The sequence below is a fragment of the Coffea arabica genome, chromosome 8c (assembly GCF_036785885.1).
Source record: "Coffea arabica cultivar ET-39 chromosome 8c, Coffea Arabica ET-39 HiFi, whole genome shotgun sequence".
Classification (NCBI taxonomy): Eukaryota; Viridiplantae; Streptophyta; class Magnoliopsida; order Gentianales; family Rubiaceae; genus Coffea; species Coffea arabica.
The window spans coordinates 43,307,225-43,323,228 of NC_092325.1; the positions used below are offsets into that span (position 1 = coordinate 43,307,225).

Here is a 16,004-nt window from a genome sequence, read left to right on the forward strand (position 1 = left end):
GAACTTACACTGGCGGCTTTGTTTGGATAGGAGTTTATTTGATATAATTACTGTACTGCTTTTTGTGATGTGATGTATGTGAGATAAAAAGATGATTGGAAAGATAAAAGGGTGATTGAAATTTGTAAAGTAAATTATTTTATTTCAAAACATTTCAATCCAAACTCGCTTCAAACACGAAATAAATGACCAAATCATACTTTCTCGCAAGTACACAAGGTATGATTGATTTACTGGTAATATCATCTTTAGCTAGTTTTTATTTTTAACCAAAAAAAAAAAAAAAAACGCGCTCACGCACGCATGCACGAATGCATGCACCTACACCAAGCTTTGACTGTACAAAACTGTACTTTGCACAATGAAGATGAAAGCCCCATAAAAAGGAGAGGCAGGTAATCTTCAAAAACTGAGGGGAAAACGAGAAAAAAAAGGTGGCAAAAAACCCAACTACGGGACACCCGAGCTTCTGAAACTTGAACAAGGGATCTCTTAAAATCTAGTCCACTTGTTTGCAGTCGAGCTTGTCTGCTAATAGCTCTTCTTTCCAACCGCTGATGACTTTGGCTATGAAAGCCTCAATTCTACTCTCTAAAGTTTCATCATATTCTTCATCATCATTACCCCAACCAATTTCATCATTACCGTCGCTATCATCGTCATCATCATCTTCTTCTTTTTCTTCTTCATCATCATCACTATCGCTGCTGCTAGCAGAGCTGCTTTCGATATCATCACGGATCATCTCTTCACTTTGTTTTTCTTCTGCTTGGTCATAAAAGTCTCCACAAGGCAAGAATTCGGTGTAGTATTCTGCAGATGGCCTATAACTTTTGACAAGAATGGAGCTCATAATGGTATTAAACAAAATAAACACAAAAGCTCGGCTGGTGGAACGCTCAACGAGGCCGCCATATGATGACAATGAGCAACTCAGTAGCACCAGATGAGTTGCCGCCCCAACCAAGATTATGAGCCGAAAAATGAGCTCCAACCCAAATTTCATGCCCTGTAAATTGCAATATATATATATATATATATATATAAAAGGTGGTGCTATCTGTGTTGGGAAGACGCTGGCTCCATCTTTTTATAGTAGTGATCTTTTGTTAGCAAAATACTGCAAGGGTTTCTTCTCAGAAAATTAACGCAAAATCGCATAATGAGAAATGAGTTAGTCCACATAAGCTGCTTAAAGCTTTTCTGCGTGTACCACGAAATTCCCTTGACCTGCCCTGAAATTCTCTTCTATTAATTGTTCTAATAAGAAATGCAATAACACAAGTGATCAGTTCGGATAGTGTTAATTGCCGTGGAAGTTTTCTCATCCTCATGCACTATAAATTAGCTATTGATAGAACTCTCGTTGGTCTCTATCTTCAAAAACTGAGTGCTGCCTTGGACAACATTAATTTGTGCAATTTTCATGACAGAATGCTGCTTTGTAACTAATCTAAACATATTATTGTATTGCCATTGACTTGCTTTTTTCTTCTTTTTTTTTCTTCTTTTTTATTGAATGGTATGGTACATTTACTGGGCGCAGTTTGCGTTTGAGTATCTTCCGAGAAAGAACAAGAAACCCTGTGAAATAAACACATACATCCTTCTTTCCCACATTAAAATTGTCAACAATTCTATGCCTAATTTCCAATGAACTGAAATTTCATGTTTGGCTCCATCAACTTTCTTTTCTCTTTCCTTTTTTTTTTTTCCTTTTCTTTTTTTGGGTTGGCTTCAGTCTGATCCGACATCCTTCCCATGTTAAAAGAGGTGGCGGATATGCTCAAAATCTAGGGATAAGGAGAAATATTACTGCATAGATAGTGTAGTCAAATCAAAATACAATTTGTGTATTCTGAAAAAAAAAAAAAAAAAATTCCGCATAATATATGGTACCTCAAAATAAATTTGCATTTGGTAGTGAAGTTATTTATCATTGTCTGATTTAAGGATCGATTGCTATGGGGGCACAATGCTCTTAGATTAATAAATGCTAGTTACCTTTGTCCTCTCTTCATTCTCCTTTACGTCAGATAATTTTTTAACCCAAATACAGCGGCAGATACCAATTGATCAATTTCCTCAATATCAAGTTATTGGATTCTTCTTGGTCCTGTATCTTCTCTCCCTTTTTCCTTTTTGGTTGAGGACAAGGGCTTCAGGTTACTTTAAAAAGGCTATCTGTGTACGTTTTCCATAGGGGAAGGAAGGAGCCTCGACAGCAGGAGGACACTAAGGGAACTTTCAGGTTGACGTTGATTTATGATTCTTGGTGTGATGGAGAAAGAAAGCATAAAACTTTTGCAAGAACTTTCACAGAAAAATACAAAGAAGACCGAAAAAGCGTGAAACCAAGAAATTTATGCACCGTACTTAATTTCCGGCTTTACGGTAGCTAGCGTAAACAGATGAAGTTAAAAAAAAAAAAAAAAAAAAAAAAAAAAAAAAGTGTGGATTTGACGATAATCTCCAATTCGGGCAATCAGTTGTCAACATTAGTAACATTTTGCGCATTTACTCTTTACCCTTGACCTAAAGTACCGTCTCTTCCTCAACACCGAAAAAGGAATTGGAACCTTCGAGGAAATTACAGCTTTGAAAAGATTGATATATCGGCCAAATTCTGAAATATTTTTCTTCTACTACACAGAAGAGAGTAATTGAATCAAGAGAGGCAGGCAGCGTGTAAATAAGATGTCAACAGGGACTGAAATCACATTCACAACGCATATATGCTCCGATAAGAATTGAACTTCAGAAGTCAATAATAGTAACAATTTTACATCTAAAAACCATTCTACAACAGGAAACAGGCGAGAAGAAGCCGATCCGGCTTAATGCACTAAACTAGTTAAATTTACTCCAACAAACCTCACTGGAAATCAACATGCCGGTACTAGGATTACAAACAAACAACAGGAGGGGTGAGATTCATAATTCTGGACAAATACCAATGCGGTTGGTCAGTCACGAACTTCTGCGTAGACGGGGGGGGGGGGGGGGGGGGGGGGGGGCGGGCCGAAATTTTATTAACCATGCAGAGTTACGTTGATGTCAGCTGGCTTATTATTCCTTGAATCAGGCGGCATCGATGACCAATTCTCTCCACGGAAGGAAGAGGAAGTGCGATATGGGTCCTCGACTTCTGCACTCGAGATAGGAAAAGCAACAGATGGGTTCACTGTTATGTGGTCAGCCTTTTGCTTCTTGGCCTTCGGCTCGTGTTGGTTTCCAGCCAGGAAGCTGCCTACAACGATCTGGTTCATCCAAAAAAGTGAAATCATCAGAACCTTCAATTTGGAAGACGGTTCTAATCATTAGAAGAACCCAAAAAGCTCCTCCTTAAATGAAGCAGAAGAGACGCTCATCAAGGTAAGGCAGAAACATAAAGTTAGCACCTGGACAGGACTAGCAGCAACTAGTAGACCAGCAACTCCGCCACCAACAACACGTCCGTCAGGGCTTGCTAAAGAGACGCTCATACCACCAGATCTGTTCCTTATCCCTCCAGTCTCAGATGGCATGAATGATCCAGTTAATGAGAGTATCTCAAAACGACCCTGCCAGAACAAAAATGGTTAACCATAACTAATGTGTCAACGCTAAAGCAACAAAAATTTAATCGACCAATTGGCACTCAACATCAGAAGCTTTTACATACGCAATCCAAACAATTCAACATGGTCATGCTGGTTCAACTGCAACTCAACAGAGCCATAGATCCTTTTCCAGAAACAAATATAGGGTGAGAAAAAAGTCCACCCTATATTTTGCACAAAACTTGCCAGGACGTAGAATCTGACGGGTATTTTTCACTCAAGTGGAATAAGAGACCAATAAGAATCTCAAGAAACATAATAATTCAGTTGCGAATTAAGGGACCGTAGTAGGATTCCCAACAATCCATCTAAAATATTATAACTCTTCCAAACATGCCAAAAAAATCCATTTTCAAAGCTCTGTACACAGTTCAACTTCAGCTTCAGAGAAGCATCCATCCTGGCAAACTAGATTAGCGAAGAAGATAGTAAAGTCCATAGTGGCCAAAAGTTCAAAGAGTATATCCCGATTGCAGATACTACACATATAAGTTAACAGTTAATCAAAGCACTAGACATAGAGAACCCAAATTCAGACAAATTTCGTAAATCGCCTTAATGACGAAAAGGAGGCGACAAAGTAGTGGTTAAAATATCCAAACTGTTAACCATATAAAGAAAATAATTGACAAGTCACAGCACCTCATATGTCAATGTACCACCAGAAGAATCAGGCTGACGAAGAGTGACGCTTGAAATTACACCATTAGCAGACAGAATACATATGGCTCTAGGCCCCTGCTGAGAAAATGATATTACCTTCATGGTGACATCCTAGAAAACCAAACAATAATCAGTATCGTGAACTTCAACCATTAACTTCATTTCCATGAAAATTTCAAGACCAAAATTCGAAACTGCAGAGTTCTTCCTTATAAAGCCAATTATGTCCCCTAAAATGTCCAAACCAGCACTAATTATTAAGTAGAAAACTTTTCACAGACCTCCAGCAGCTACAAATTTTCGAACAGTAGAGACATCTATTTAAACTTGATGTTGTACTTTGACTCTTATTTTCCAGTAATAGGTTACACCTCTAGCTCAAGCTATTAAAGTTTCACTCAAAAAGGAATTAAAAACAAATTAAGTCTCATTAAGAGCAGAAAGCAAAATTTTGCAAAAACTGACAACTAATTGATTAGACTATCATACCTCTCCCGCATTAACAGTAATAATATGGGGTGTAAAATTAGCTCCAACCGAGCATGAAACCCATTCACCTGCAGACAACAGGAAAAAAAAGGTTCTAATTATGCGCCAAAAAATATCTTCACATTCTGCAATGAATTTTTTCAATTTGCTAAGAGCTTGAACTGAAAAACAACATTCACAGAGGGAAGCAATGCATAAAAACGTACAAAAAAATTTTTAAAAAAATGAAAGCAATGCCATTAGTTTTCCTTCAGCTGGAACAGTAAGTTAAAACGATGATGTTAAGCAGCACGCAAAAGATGCATTCTCAAAAAGATGCTCTGTACTATATGTGTTTTGCAAAGGACCAAATATCCTCATCCAAAATCTACTGGCACAAAGCAGCTGAGATACTAACTTGGTAGATACTAGGGATAGTGCTTCAACAAACAAATAGGGCAGTAGCAATCAAAACCACTAGAGCCAAAAAACATAAAAAGTTTAAGTTTGGCAAAGAGCGTAGCACATGGACAGCAGACTGAATGCCATAGCTTCAAAAAGACCAGCTTTCTAACAGAATCAGAATAAATGCAATGTGTCATGCTGATGAACTTCCAGGCGCTTTAGCAATTTGCAAAAAGCAACAATCCATAACAAGTTAGTATGCCCTAAAATTAGTAAGCAACCACTCCTGTCATTTTATGCATTAGATCAAGAAGGTCCATAATCGAATACAGCTTTACCATTTACTGGAAAGGTATTTACCAGACAATACAAAGTACACAAGAAAACAGCTTCCACGATCACATCCCTCTTCCCCCAGAAAAGTGAGAAGCACCAAACAAACATTTAAGTCTAATTCCCTCATTCTTCCACACCAACCGAAAAAACAAACCTGACTTTCAGAAACCACGTATTAACATCAAGATCTTAGTTGGGGCATCTATTCACAGGTCCCACAACTACAACCTAACATCATCTCCTAAAACCCCTTCACAAACTATGCTCTCGTATCCAAACAAAATATACATTAATCCCACTACCAAAACCCGTTCACATGCATGCAAGATACGAGCTTTAACAAAAACTCAGTTACAGAATTAAGCCAGGAAAGGTGAACTTTAGTACTTTACCATTACCTAGGCCTTCCATCTCCACCCTAGGCTGGTGGTGCTTGCCAGATGACCCAGCTGGTCGGACTTTCCCACGTTTCTCCGACGAGAAGTCAATCACCGGAGGCGGTACCGACGACGAAATTGGCTTAGGGGAGAGTGCCATACTAGTTACTGACCCATCTGGGCCGTATTTTCGAGGCCTGCCCCTCTTCTTCTTCGCTGTGGTGGTGGCAGCCACCATTCCGGCCGGCGCCGTGGCCGGCGCCGGAGTGACACCCACTTGGGGTCCTATAGCTGGTGTTGATCCACTCACTTGAGGTGGATTTTCAGTGGTCCTAGGAGCCACATGGTAGTCTGATGGAGCATCTGATCCCACCACTGTAACTCCAGTGCTACTCATTCCTTCCCTCCCTTCCATACTTAAAAAGAAACTCCCCCACAAGAAAAAAAATTCGCTGTCAACTTCTTTTCAAAAACCCATCATTTCCCTGAGAACAAAACACCATAAAACTCCAAGACATAAACCCAGAAAATCAAGAGAAAATGGGCAAGAGCAAAAAACCAAACCCAGAAAACGAAAATTAAAAAGGACTTGACTTTATGGTTCAAGCAGCTACAGAAATTCTTAATAAAGCTCAAAAATGTAAACCTGGATCAAACTAGAAGCAAGCTGCTCAGACTGTTCATTTTTTCAGTTCAAATTTTTTTGATGAGAAAAAAGCTGACCGGGTAAAGAACAAAAAGAAAAAAAAAAAGACAGCGAGATTTAACGGGGAGGATGAAAAATTTTGGGAAAAATTAATTTGAATTTTCCGGGATAAAACGGAGATGTTGAGAATTGAAAGGCAGATTTTTTTGGGTTTGGCGAGTGATGGGGAAAATGGAAAATGGGAGAGTTAAAATGCTAATTTGTGTTGCTAACTCTCCTCAGTTTTGTCCAAATTCAGATTAAAGAAAATTTAGAATAAAGAAAAAGAAAACGGAATTTAAAATTTGGTAGGTCATTAATTATTAGTAATTAGTGAAAGCAGAGAAATTATGTATTTTAGTTAAGAAAATGGTTGGAGTCCGGTAGAAAAAGAAAAATAAAAAAATAATTGTAGTTGGGAAAAGTGAAATTAGGTTGCCAAGGCATGAAGACAACCATCACTCTCTTTTTTTAAAAAAAAGGGAAAAAAATATTTGAGTACATGCTCACTGATACATGCACATATACCACAATACATTTGTTTAGTAATATATATATATAATTTTTCTCATTTATTTATTAAAAGGGCTGATTGTAGCATCCTTCAAGTACAGACAAAGGAAGGAATAATGATGAGAAGAGGAAAGGAAAATATGAGGAAAATGTCATCTCCCCTTTTTCCACTTCTTTTTCCTTCTCCCCTTTTTCTTCGTTGCTCTTTTTCATTCTCCACAAGCTCTAACAGACATCCCAGAAATAATAATAATAATAGTAATAATGTTTGAATACGGTATTTTTGGAATTGTTTTAAAAATACATATTTTCTGTAACATTTAAAATATAAAAAATAATTTTTAAAAAATAGAAGCAAAAACAAGAAATCCAAACGTACCCGCGTGTGTTATCGCTTTTCAGTGCAGGCACATAGTTGGTCAGCAAAATCCCCAAAAGAAAAGAAAAATGTAGACAAATTGGTCACCAATAAATCGTAGTAGTAGAAGAAGTAGTAAATGGTTCTCTGTGTTTCTTTCTTGTGTTGAAAATTGTAGTCAAATTGCAGTCACCATTGAGTTTTACTCGTGTCTCCTCCTCTTTGGCTCGAGAAAACATCAAAGGTAGATGGATGGTTTTTACATTATACACAAGACCAAGCAAGCAAAGATGGGTTCTGAGAAAAGATAACCCAGGAAAATCCTAGGCAAAAACAAAATGAACAAGAAATGATTTATGTGTAATTTTGTCCAAGAAAACAAAAAATTAGGGGACCAAATAGCAGAACGCCCAACAATTGAGTGCAAAATTAACCAAATTTGGAGAACAAAAATGGCTAATGCTCCTCCTGTACAGGCTAGCGTCAGTAGCTTGAATGAAACGCTTTTTATCCGTTGGGTAGCTGAAGGATCTAGCAAAAAAGAGAGAAGAAGTTAAAAAAAATTGAAAGATCAATCTTGCATTTTGTACCATTTACTACTACTTTGCTTTGGAGGATTACTATTTCAGTTATTATTAGAGCTCTAAAGTGAGACTCAAGACAGATTTCTTACCCTGCATGCACCCATTGCTATCTAATCTAACAAATACAAGGCACCCCTTTTGGTTCCTATCCAGGAAAAGAAAAAAAAAAAAGAGTACAAGGCATATATCATTTTTCACTCACAGGAAAAAGCAAATAAACAGTAAAGCACCACTAGAATAATAACGGTGTTTTTTTTTTCCCTTTTTTCTAGGTGCCTCACGGGCCATTATATGTACATCTGTTTTTTGCGTTTTTTTCACTTTAGTCATACTTGTTTGTTAAGACTAATGATGTTTTTCTGACACATATTAATCGAATAAAAATTAAAAAGCTTTTAAGTATGCTGCACAAAATAATGAAACATTATATTGAAGGTAGACACCTACTTTTGAGAATAAGTTTGAAAATATGAAGCAAGCCTACACCACTTACTACATATATGTTATCCGAACTTATTAAATGTTCGAGGGTCTTGATATGTATGTGCTGTACAAAAGAGGGTCTTGATATTTACATTGATACAGCCAATTAAAGATAGCTCAGAACCTATTTTATTTTGTCTTCTAATCATGTCGTGTTGAAAATCAATCAATACTTGCGTTGTTAAGCAGTAACATAATTACCAGTGTGTTATTAACGTTGTGTCAAAATTAGTCATTCCTATTGTTTTTTTTTAAAAAAATACTTTAATTCAAGAAAAAAAAACAAATGGGCAAATGTTAATCGCACTCTATATTTATATATATATATATATATATATATATTTTTTTTTTATCATATGGTGTTCATTTATTAGACTCTACAATTTTTTTTTTTACAAAAAAAAAAAGAAGAAGAAGCCGGAATACTGTTATAAAAATTAGAGTGCGATTAATATTCTCCAAACAAATATATAGTAATAGACAAGCCTTTTAAAGTTAATGATTAAGTTTTGGGCAAGTAGTGAGCTTGGGCAGAGTTGGGTGTAATTTTCCGGCAAAGATCAAAATACAGAAGCGCAAAAAGATAAAGCTGGAAAGTTGTCGGTTGCCTACAATTAATGAATTTGTTTCCAAGAGTGCTAGAGCTTAAGATGCTTGGGTTTTTTGGCTTTTTCCTCTCAATCTATTGGAGAAAAAATAATTTGAAAATTAATAAGGAAGTAAAATGCAATGTTAGAGAATTAAATATTCATACTAATATACTATATCGTAAAAAAAAAAATAATCAAATAAGTAAAACATCGATGCCTTTTTAGCAACAATAATGGAACTTTTTTTTTTCCATTGAGGTCAGCAGCCAATCACTCATTTCACCGAGTCAAAACACAGAAAAAGAGCTTGTCCGTTTCTTTCAAAATTCTTGTGCTCAATGTTCAAAATTTTATTTTTGTTTTCTGGTAATAATGAAGAACCATAATTTTATTTTACTCAGTAGTCTTATTATATTAGATTAGAAGACAGGTTAAAATATTTAGGCATCAGTTGGACCACCAGCATTTGACCACTGGATGGGACCGCAACCAAATATATAAAAGCTAATTTTATTGACTATATATTTACTTAAAAATTGCAATTAGTTTGGAGAAAAAACAAAAATCCCAGTAATATAAATAAAGCAAAGTAGGTTTTTAGATAAGAACAATCTGCTTTGTTTAAAATAATGTCAACATAAAATAATAGGCGATGATTGTGTCCGGAAATCCAATTTTATATGGCCACCTCTCTCTTTCCATTCTACGATACCTCTGTTATTTTTTTAATATAAGCCATGTCTTATTTAAAGCAGATTGTTGAGAAGTTCCATATATGTTTTCTGCATCATCCCTCCAACTCCAAGTGGGCAGCAATAGAAATATGTTTAAATTCTCTATTAGACCTTTAATTTTCAATTCATATCATCATTTTCACACTACTGCCACTTGCCCACTTCAATGCTTCATTTGAAAGATTGAGTTACTTTTTTCAGCTAAATTTTTTTTCTTCCCTTGTGGGTGCCGAAATGATTGATTAAATTGCCTAATCTAATAGCTTATGTAAGACTAATGCTTAACTCAGTCAACTATACTGAGTTAATCTATTTTGATAGTGAAAAGGCTAAGCTCAACTCCAAAAAGTAATACACTACATGTAACTCCTATTCTTAAATCACATATCTCAACCTAAACTTACTATCTTAATATTAATGATGTTCTGATCTCAAAGTTTTTTAAATCCAGCTCGTTCGAATTGCTATTTTTAGGAGTTTTTTTTCTTTTTTTTTACATAGAAAAATGCACCGCTCAGATTGCTATTTTTAAGAGTTTTTTATTTATAAAAAAAAAAAAAGTATCATAGCGATTTAATGTATGCGAGTTGATTTCAAAATATATTCATCGAAACGTAAAAATTTTTCTACAAAAAACTACAATCCAAACAAGGTTGCGGCTAGATTAAAAAGCGAACGGAGTCAAAATATATATATATATATGATAAATTCCCCAATGAATGAATTGTGCTATTTTCTGAAATACAATCCATAAAAAGAATTATGGATGGAGCTTTGGCGGGAAACAGATTTGAACTTTGCGTGTGATGTTGCGGGTTGCCACATGGTGCAGCAGAGCTGCCCGAAGTGCGAGTCTTCCCTTCCAGTTCTGAGGGTACCATGTAATTAATTGTATTCTAATACAAAGGTGGTATTACATAAAAGTAGTTCTGAGCTGAGGCAAACCTTAACCAATCTGATGCAAGTCCAACACACAGTCAAGCTGCTACCTTTAGCTAATCTTGTGGACCGTCAAACTCGCACTCTTTTACCACAGACTTCTTAAAACCTTCCTCACCCACCCATATCTTATTGTATATATATATACATGCCACTGTATTGTTTGGATCGTCAATTTTTTCTCTAAAAATTTTTATAAATATTATCTTTTTATTTTCGATACATCAAATCGCTACAACACATTTTTTTTTTACATAAAAACTTCAAAAAAATAACAATTCAAACGGGCTACTGTTTTGATACTTCATAATTCGCCTGACAATACAGAAGGTGTAACCATTTCAATTTTTGGCTTTTAAGCGTATCATCCTCAAAAAAAAAAAAAAAAGAGTGGCCGTGGCACATATTCTGGAGGCCCAGATTGAATTGAAGCGATACAGTTGGAATTTGTTGATACCCAAAAAATAGTTAATTGAAATCTTAGTCGATAAGATTTTGTTGGGCCAAGACCGAATTCATGCTCATTAATTGCTGCTAAAGCAAACCTCGACATGGACCACGGAGCCCGCGCTTGGCAAATGGAAGGCGTTGAATTCTGTCTTTAGACCTGACCTGCAGTCGACTTTGGAACTCCTTCATCTGTGGATCTTGTCATCATATATATATAAGAAGCCCAAATCCATGGCAATTGGGAAGGCCGAGTTTGGATACTGGTTTTATGCACCTTAGAAGTTGGATCTGTGCTGATGCTAACCATCGGGAAATGGAAATATATTATTTGCAAAATCAGAATACAACCAAAAAACGATATAATTTTACAGCGTAAAACATGCATTAATGATAGATTTCAAATCTGAATCGATCGCGTGCGTATCAACAATATCGAACCTGCAATCTAAATTGACATTTTGGTAGTATGAGATCAGGAACACTTCTGATTACAGATGCAATACAAATTTCAGTTTACTTTGGCCTTTATCTGGAATATTTCGAAATCAAGATTCCCTCTACTGGAGAGTTCCGTCGGCCATTAATGCGTCTGTACGCGATTGCTAAATGACAAACTTGAGCACAAAGATTGATAAATACGATCAATTAGATTAAACGACGGAGAAGATCGACAAATAATAGCGACAACAAAGATTGATGCGTTTGTTAACGAGTCAAACACTTGGCTGCTTATCGACATAAACGAGCACCATAACAATTGCGGGGTAATTACCCGATTTCCACTTATTTGTCTTGATCTGCGAAAAATTACACTCTGTTCTTTTTTGAAAAAAATAGAACAAACGACTAACACAAGTAAGATTGTTGAAAATTGTCTAACATGATTTTATTAACAAAATTGGAAAAGAAATTCCGTAGAGATTCAAAAAGATTGACACATTTTGCTTAATGAACCAAGCAAACGAAGTTCGATTTTGTACGCAAATTAATATTATTTTCCTCCATTTGAAGAAAAACTATAACGTGCATCTACCAATTTTGTCCACTAAATCGCTTACTACTCTCTATTATATATCTTCTGACTCGTATATTTGATCGATAAAATTTATGTAACATATATCAAATACACACTATATATATATATATATATATATGTATATATACTGACAATGTATAAAAAAATTTCTTGAAATAAAGTGCCTTCAATACTTGAGTTGAAAGCTACGGCATGACCATAAAAAGGTAACACAAAAATCCTCTTGACTGAGTACATCACAAAAGAAATCAACTATCTTTAGAGTAGTTGGCCACCGCATGTCTTTGTGAGATGGGAGGTCAAGAGTTTGACTTCTTTTAGATTGATATGTGTATCTTTTGCACCTCCGATAGTTGTTCAACCCTCATTGATTCTCCGTGATCCTATTGAGTCACCCGTAATATAGATTAGAATAGGCGTAGATCTAAATGGTCACAATAAAAAAAAAAAAAAAAAAAAAAAAAAAAAAAGTACATCACAAAAGAAAGGAAAGAAAAAGAAAGTGACCCATTTTTCCAAGCCAGACAGCCGCCATTTTTGTTCCCTGTTGTAGCTGCAACGACAAAATGTTTAGTTGCGTACGCCTCCAAGCTTGCTTGGGAGTTTCAATGGCCAATGAAAATCACTTGGTGACTTAAATTAAATGTAAATCCTCAGCATTAAAGCTCAAAGAAGGGATTCTCCTTTTGTTCTACCTTAATTAGTGTATTTTTTTTTTTTTCATTTCTTGGTTCCATGATGCGTAAGCAGCCACTACCATTGTTGTAATTGGACCTTATCACCTCATGTGCCAGTATAATTTATATCTTTCTTTCTTAACATTTTCCAGTACATGGCCAATAGAACCAACCCCCAGCCGGCCGAAGCAGCTAATTGGACCATTAATTGTAATAAAAATTCTATCAGGAAGTGTATGCAATTAATTAAGGGGATTACGATTTATGCAGGCGCAAATGGGAGTCAGCATTCAGGCTTCAGCACATCTGCGCCGGCAAAAACGAGTTAAGCTAGATCACTTTTTTGAATCAATGCTGTTAACCTCGAATCTGACCTTCCTGGTCCAATCAACAACTGCTCAAAGTGCCCGTCCGAGAAAACCCAACGGCGGCATAAGCCAAACATGAAATACAATATTGTAAAAGTTTTGGACTTTTGAGAAGATTGTATCGAGAAATGCAATTGATCTTCCAAGGTGTCTTTAACCCTATATCAATAATTAACAATCAACTTCTAATGTTTAAGTTTAAGAATTGAAATGGGATCACAATTGCAATTAGTAAAGAAGAGAACAGATAAAGATTTAAAAAAAAAAAAATTAGAACCCTAATGGAATCACCTTTCTAGTTCATTGCATGTACGGGCATCATAAGAATATCATTGATGGGAAACTGGTTAGAATATTCTTAACCATTTAGGTGATATTTTGTATAAAACAGTAGTGAAGCTTACTAAAGCCAAACTTAGACTTTAACGCTTATTCGTCATTTGTGTGTTTAATTCATAGTGCATGCAGATCTTGGTTAAAGGCTAAAGTGGAGAGAATCAACCTTAATCTTAATTCATTCTATAATAATAACGTGTTCTCTAAGATGGGATTTTAGCAAATCTAGCGACTTGAAAGTAAGCTGTATTAGTAGACAAAGTTGGCAAGGAGCATAAAGATAATTCTGAGACCTCCACCAAGCAAACAAGCCGCATCAATGTGCATACACTTTGTCGGTTAATTAATCTACTTTTCAAGCAAAGTACTAAAAGAGGAATAAGTTGGTTTTTATCGTTGTGCTCCAAATACAGGTGATTAGCACTATAAATCTCGCCCTTTTTTTTTTTGTTTTTTAATCATTCCTTTTGGCTTTAATTAGTAGAGGGGGGGTTGATTTTCATGTATTGTCTTAGATCATCTGTCCTCTTGCATGTGTCGATGGTTTTGTTTCTTGCCAAATGCATGTGAAATTTTTCTTTAAGCTTTACCCAAACACGACCCCAAGCTGATCGAGTTGATGATAAAGGACATGGGATTGCACGTTGGTGACTGAAAGTGGACGAAGAAGGTTAAAAAAAAAGAAAGAAAAAAAAAAGGGGGGGATAGAAAGACAGATAAAAGGAAGATGCTAATTATAGTTGACATTACTCAATTGGTAGATATATATATGTATGTATGTACATGGCCAATATTAATTCGTACAGATGAAATGCTGAGATGCAGCACTATCGGGTACAATACAACGTACATGACTGAAACGCGGTAGGTACTAAACATGCGGATCATTCGAATGAACTTTGTGAGCTGGAGGAGCCTTATGAAGCGAATCTTACAATTGAACTTTGTCTTCCCTTTTCTGGCATGCCTTAAAGTTCTTGATTAACTACTAATTTCAGAAGGAATAGCGTCTTTCTCATATGAATGAATAAAGGAGGCATATCAACACCGAAAGCCTAGCACTGATATAAGAAGAAGTATCTTCTACATAAATGCGAAAAGGAATGAGGTTCAAGAACAGTGTGTCTTTGTCGATTACTATGTACATATTTGGGCTCAAAAGAACGGTTCCAGCCATGCCAGTAAATCAATCGACGAAAGAGAACTAGATTCTTTAGTCATTTTTTTCTATGGGAATTAAGGATGAAATTAGCTGTGATATAGATGATGGAAGCACATATAAGAATAAGAATCAAACCGCCAATTCAGGCATATCTACTTCTTCTTTTGCCTGTTTGGTACTTCTCTCGTTTGTGCTCCTTGAATGATTATTTGCAACATCACATAATTCATGTTGAAGGTGCATATTGAAAACCCCCGTCCTAGCCTTTAGCCTTGTTTGGAAAAGGATTTTCTACTAAAAAATTTCTACGTTTTTCGTAAATACATTTTCCAATCACCTTTTTTATTTCACATATATCAAATCATTACAGTACATTTTATAAAAAAAAAAAAAAAAAACTTTAGAAAATTGCAATCCAAACCTTTGATATTAGTTGGGTTTGATTCATCTAATCAGAGGCAGCAAATAATTTGCCCGGTAGTAGTACTATAACTTTCAACCACTAATTATTTTAGCCGAACTCAAGCAATTATTGCTTTGACCATCATCGATATAAATTCTGAACTTATGTATTATGATCAAATTCTAATACTGGGTATAAACTACTACCATAAACTATGAGTACGGCATTTATCGTGACATATGTGTGGCTTGATGATTGAGTTTGTGGCGAGAAGTTAAGCCAAAATAATGTGACCTAAGGTCAGAGCTCCAGCTCTTGAGATCGTACGAGTTCCATCATTTTTGAGGAGCCTTGATCAGTTGCATATGGGGCATAGTTTGAAAGGCTAAGACCATTTTGAAGAAAACGCATTTTTAATTAGCAGATAGCAACAACGCAGGGGACAAAGGTTTTGAAGGATACCATGTTCATATTATTTAACGACATTTTGCCTGCTGTCTTTTAATGGATGGAGTAGCTGTTGAGGATAAGGTGTAATGTAAACGATTGCAAGATTCTTCAAAAGCATGCAAGGCTCGTAATAAGTCCACAGGTATAAAACTAATTGGGACGAGACAAGTAAGTAGAAGTTGACAGAAACTAGCATTTTCAAGATTCCACTTGCAAGATATGATGATAAGGACCTAATTAAGGAGTAGAGGCAGATTAATTCAGTTTTGACTCTTTTTGGTTAAAAATCATAATTAAGCAAGTAAAGTAGATATTGAAATCAAGTGGTTTAACCAGTATATGGTCTCATGTGACTCAAAAAATGACAGGAAGGAGAATGACAGGA

At 35.7% G+C, this 16,004-nt stretch overlaps 2 protein-coding genes across 3 annotated transcripts; both read right to left on the minus strand.

Annotated features, from left to right (window-relative positions):
* Nucleotides 1–266: 266 nt before the first annotated feature.
* Nucleotides 267–1,061, minus strand: LOC140013172 (uncharacterized). Its single transcript, XM_072062268.1, has one exon. It carries the CDS (start codon nucleotides 1,004–1,006, stop codon nucleotides 500–502), a length of 507 nt encoding a protein of 168 aa, XP_071918369.1. The 5' UTR covers nucleotides 1,007–1,061; the 3' UTR covers nucleotides 267–499.
* Nucleotides 1,062–2,716: 1,655 nt separating this feature from the next.
* On the minus strand, nucleotides 2,717–6,824 carry LOC113705060 (AT-hook motif nuclear-localized protein 1-like). Of its 2 annotated transcripts, none has more exons than XM_027226931.2 (5): nucleotides 5,873–6,824; nucleotides 4,755–4,822; nucleotides 4,245–4,376; nucleotides 3,402–3,563; nucleotides 2,717–3,260 (listed from the first exon to the last, which is right to left on the minus strand). In XM_027226931.2, exons 1-5 carry the CDS (start codon nucleotides 6,264–6,266, stop codon nucleotides 3,033–3,035), a joined length of 984 nt encoding a protein of 327 aa, XP_027082732.2. In that variant the 5' UTR covers nucleotides 6,267–6,824; the 3' UTR covers nucleotides 2,717–3,032. The 2 variants fall into 2 exon arrangements, with proteins under 2 accessions (XP_027082732.2, XP_027082731.2); XM_027226930.2 differs by having other exon boundaries at nucleotides 5,867–6,824.
* Nucleotides 6,825–16,004: the final 9,180 nt, after the last annotated feature.

What these genes read in the sequence shown, in the direction of transcription:
- LOC140013172 (XM_072062268.1), bottom strand. Translation starts at nt 1,006, where the DNA reads ATGAAATTTGGGTTGGAGCTCATTTTTCGGCTCATAATCTTGGTTGGG.
- LOC113705060 (XM_027226930.2), bottom strand. Translation starts at nt 6,266, where the DNA reads ATGGAAGGGAGGGAAGGAATGAGTAGCACTGGAGTTACAGTGGTGGGA. An exon ending in GATGGAAGGCCTAGGTAATG is followed by an intron (nt 4,823 to 5,866) that starts GTAAAGTACTAA and finishes TGTTGTCTGCAG; the next exon opens with GTGAATGGGTTTCATGCTCG. An exon ending in TTGCTGCTAGTCCTGTCCAG is followed by an intron (nt 3,261 to 3,401) that starts GTGCTAACTTTA and finishes TGGATGAACCAG; the next exon opens with ATCGTTGTAGGCAGCTTCCT.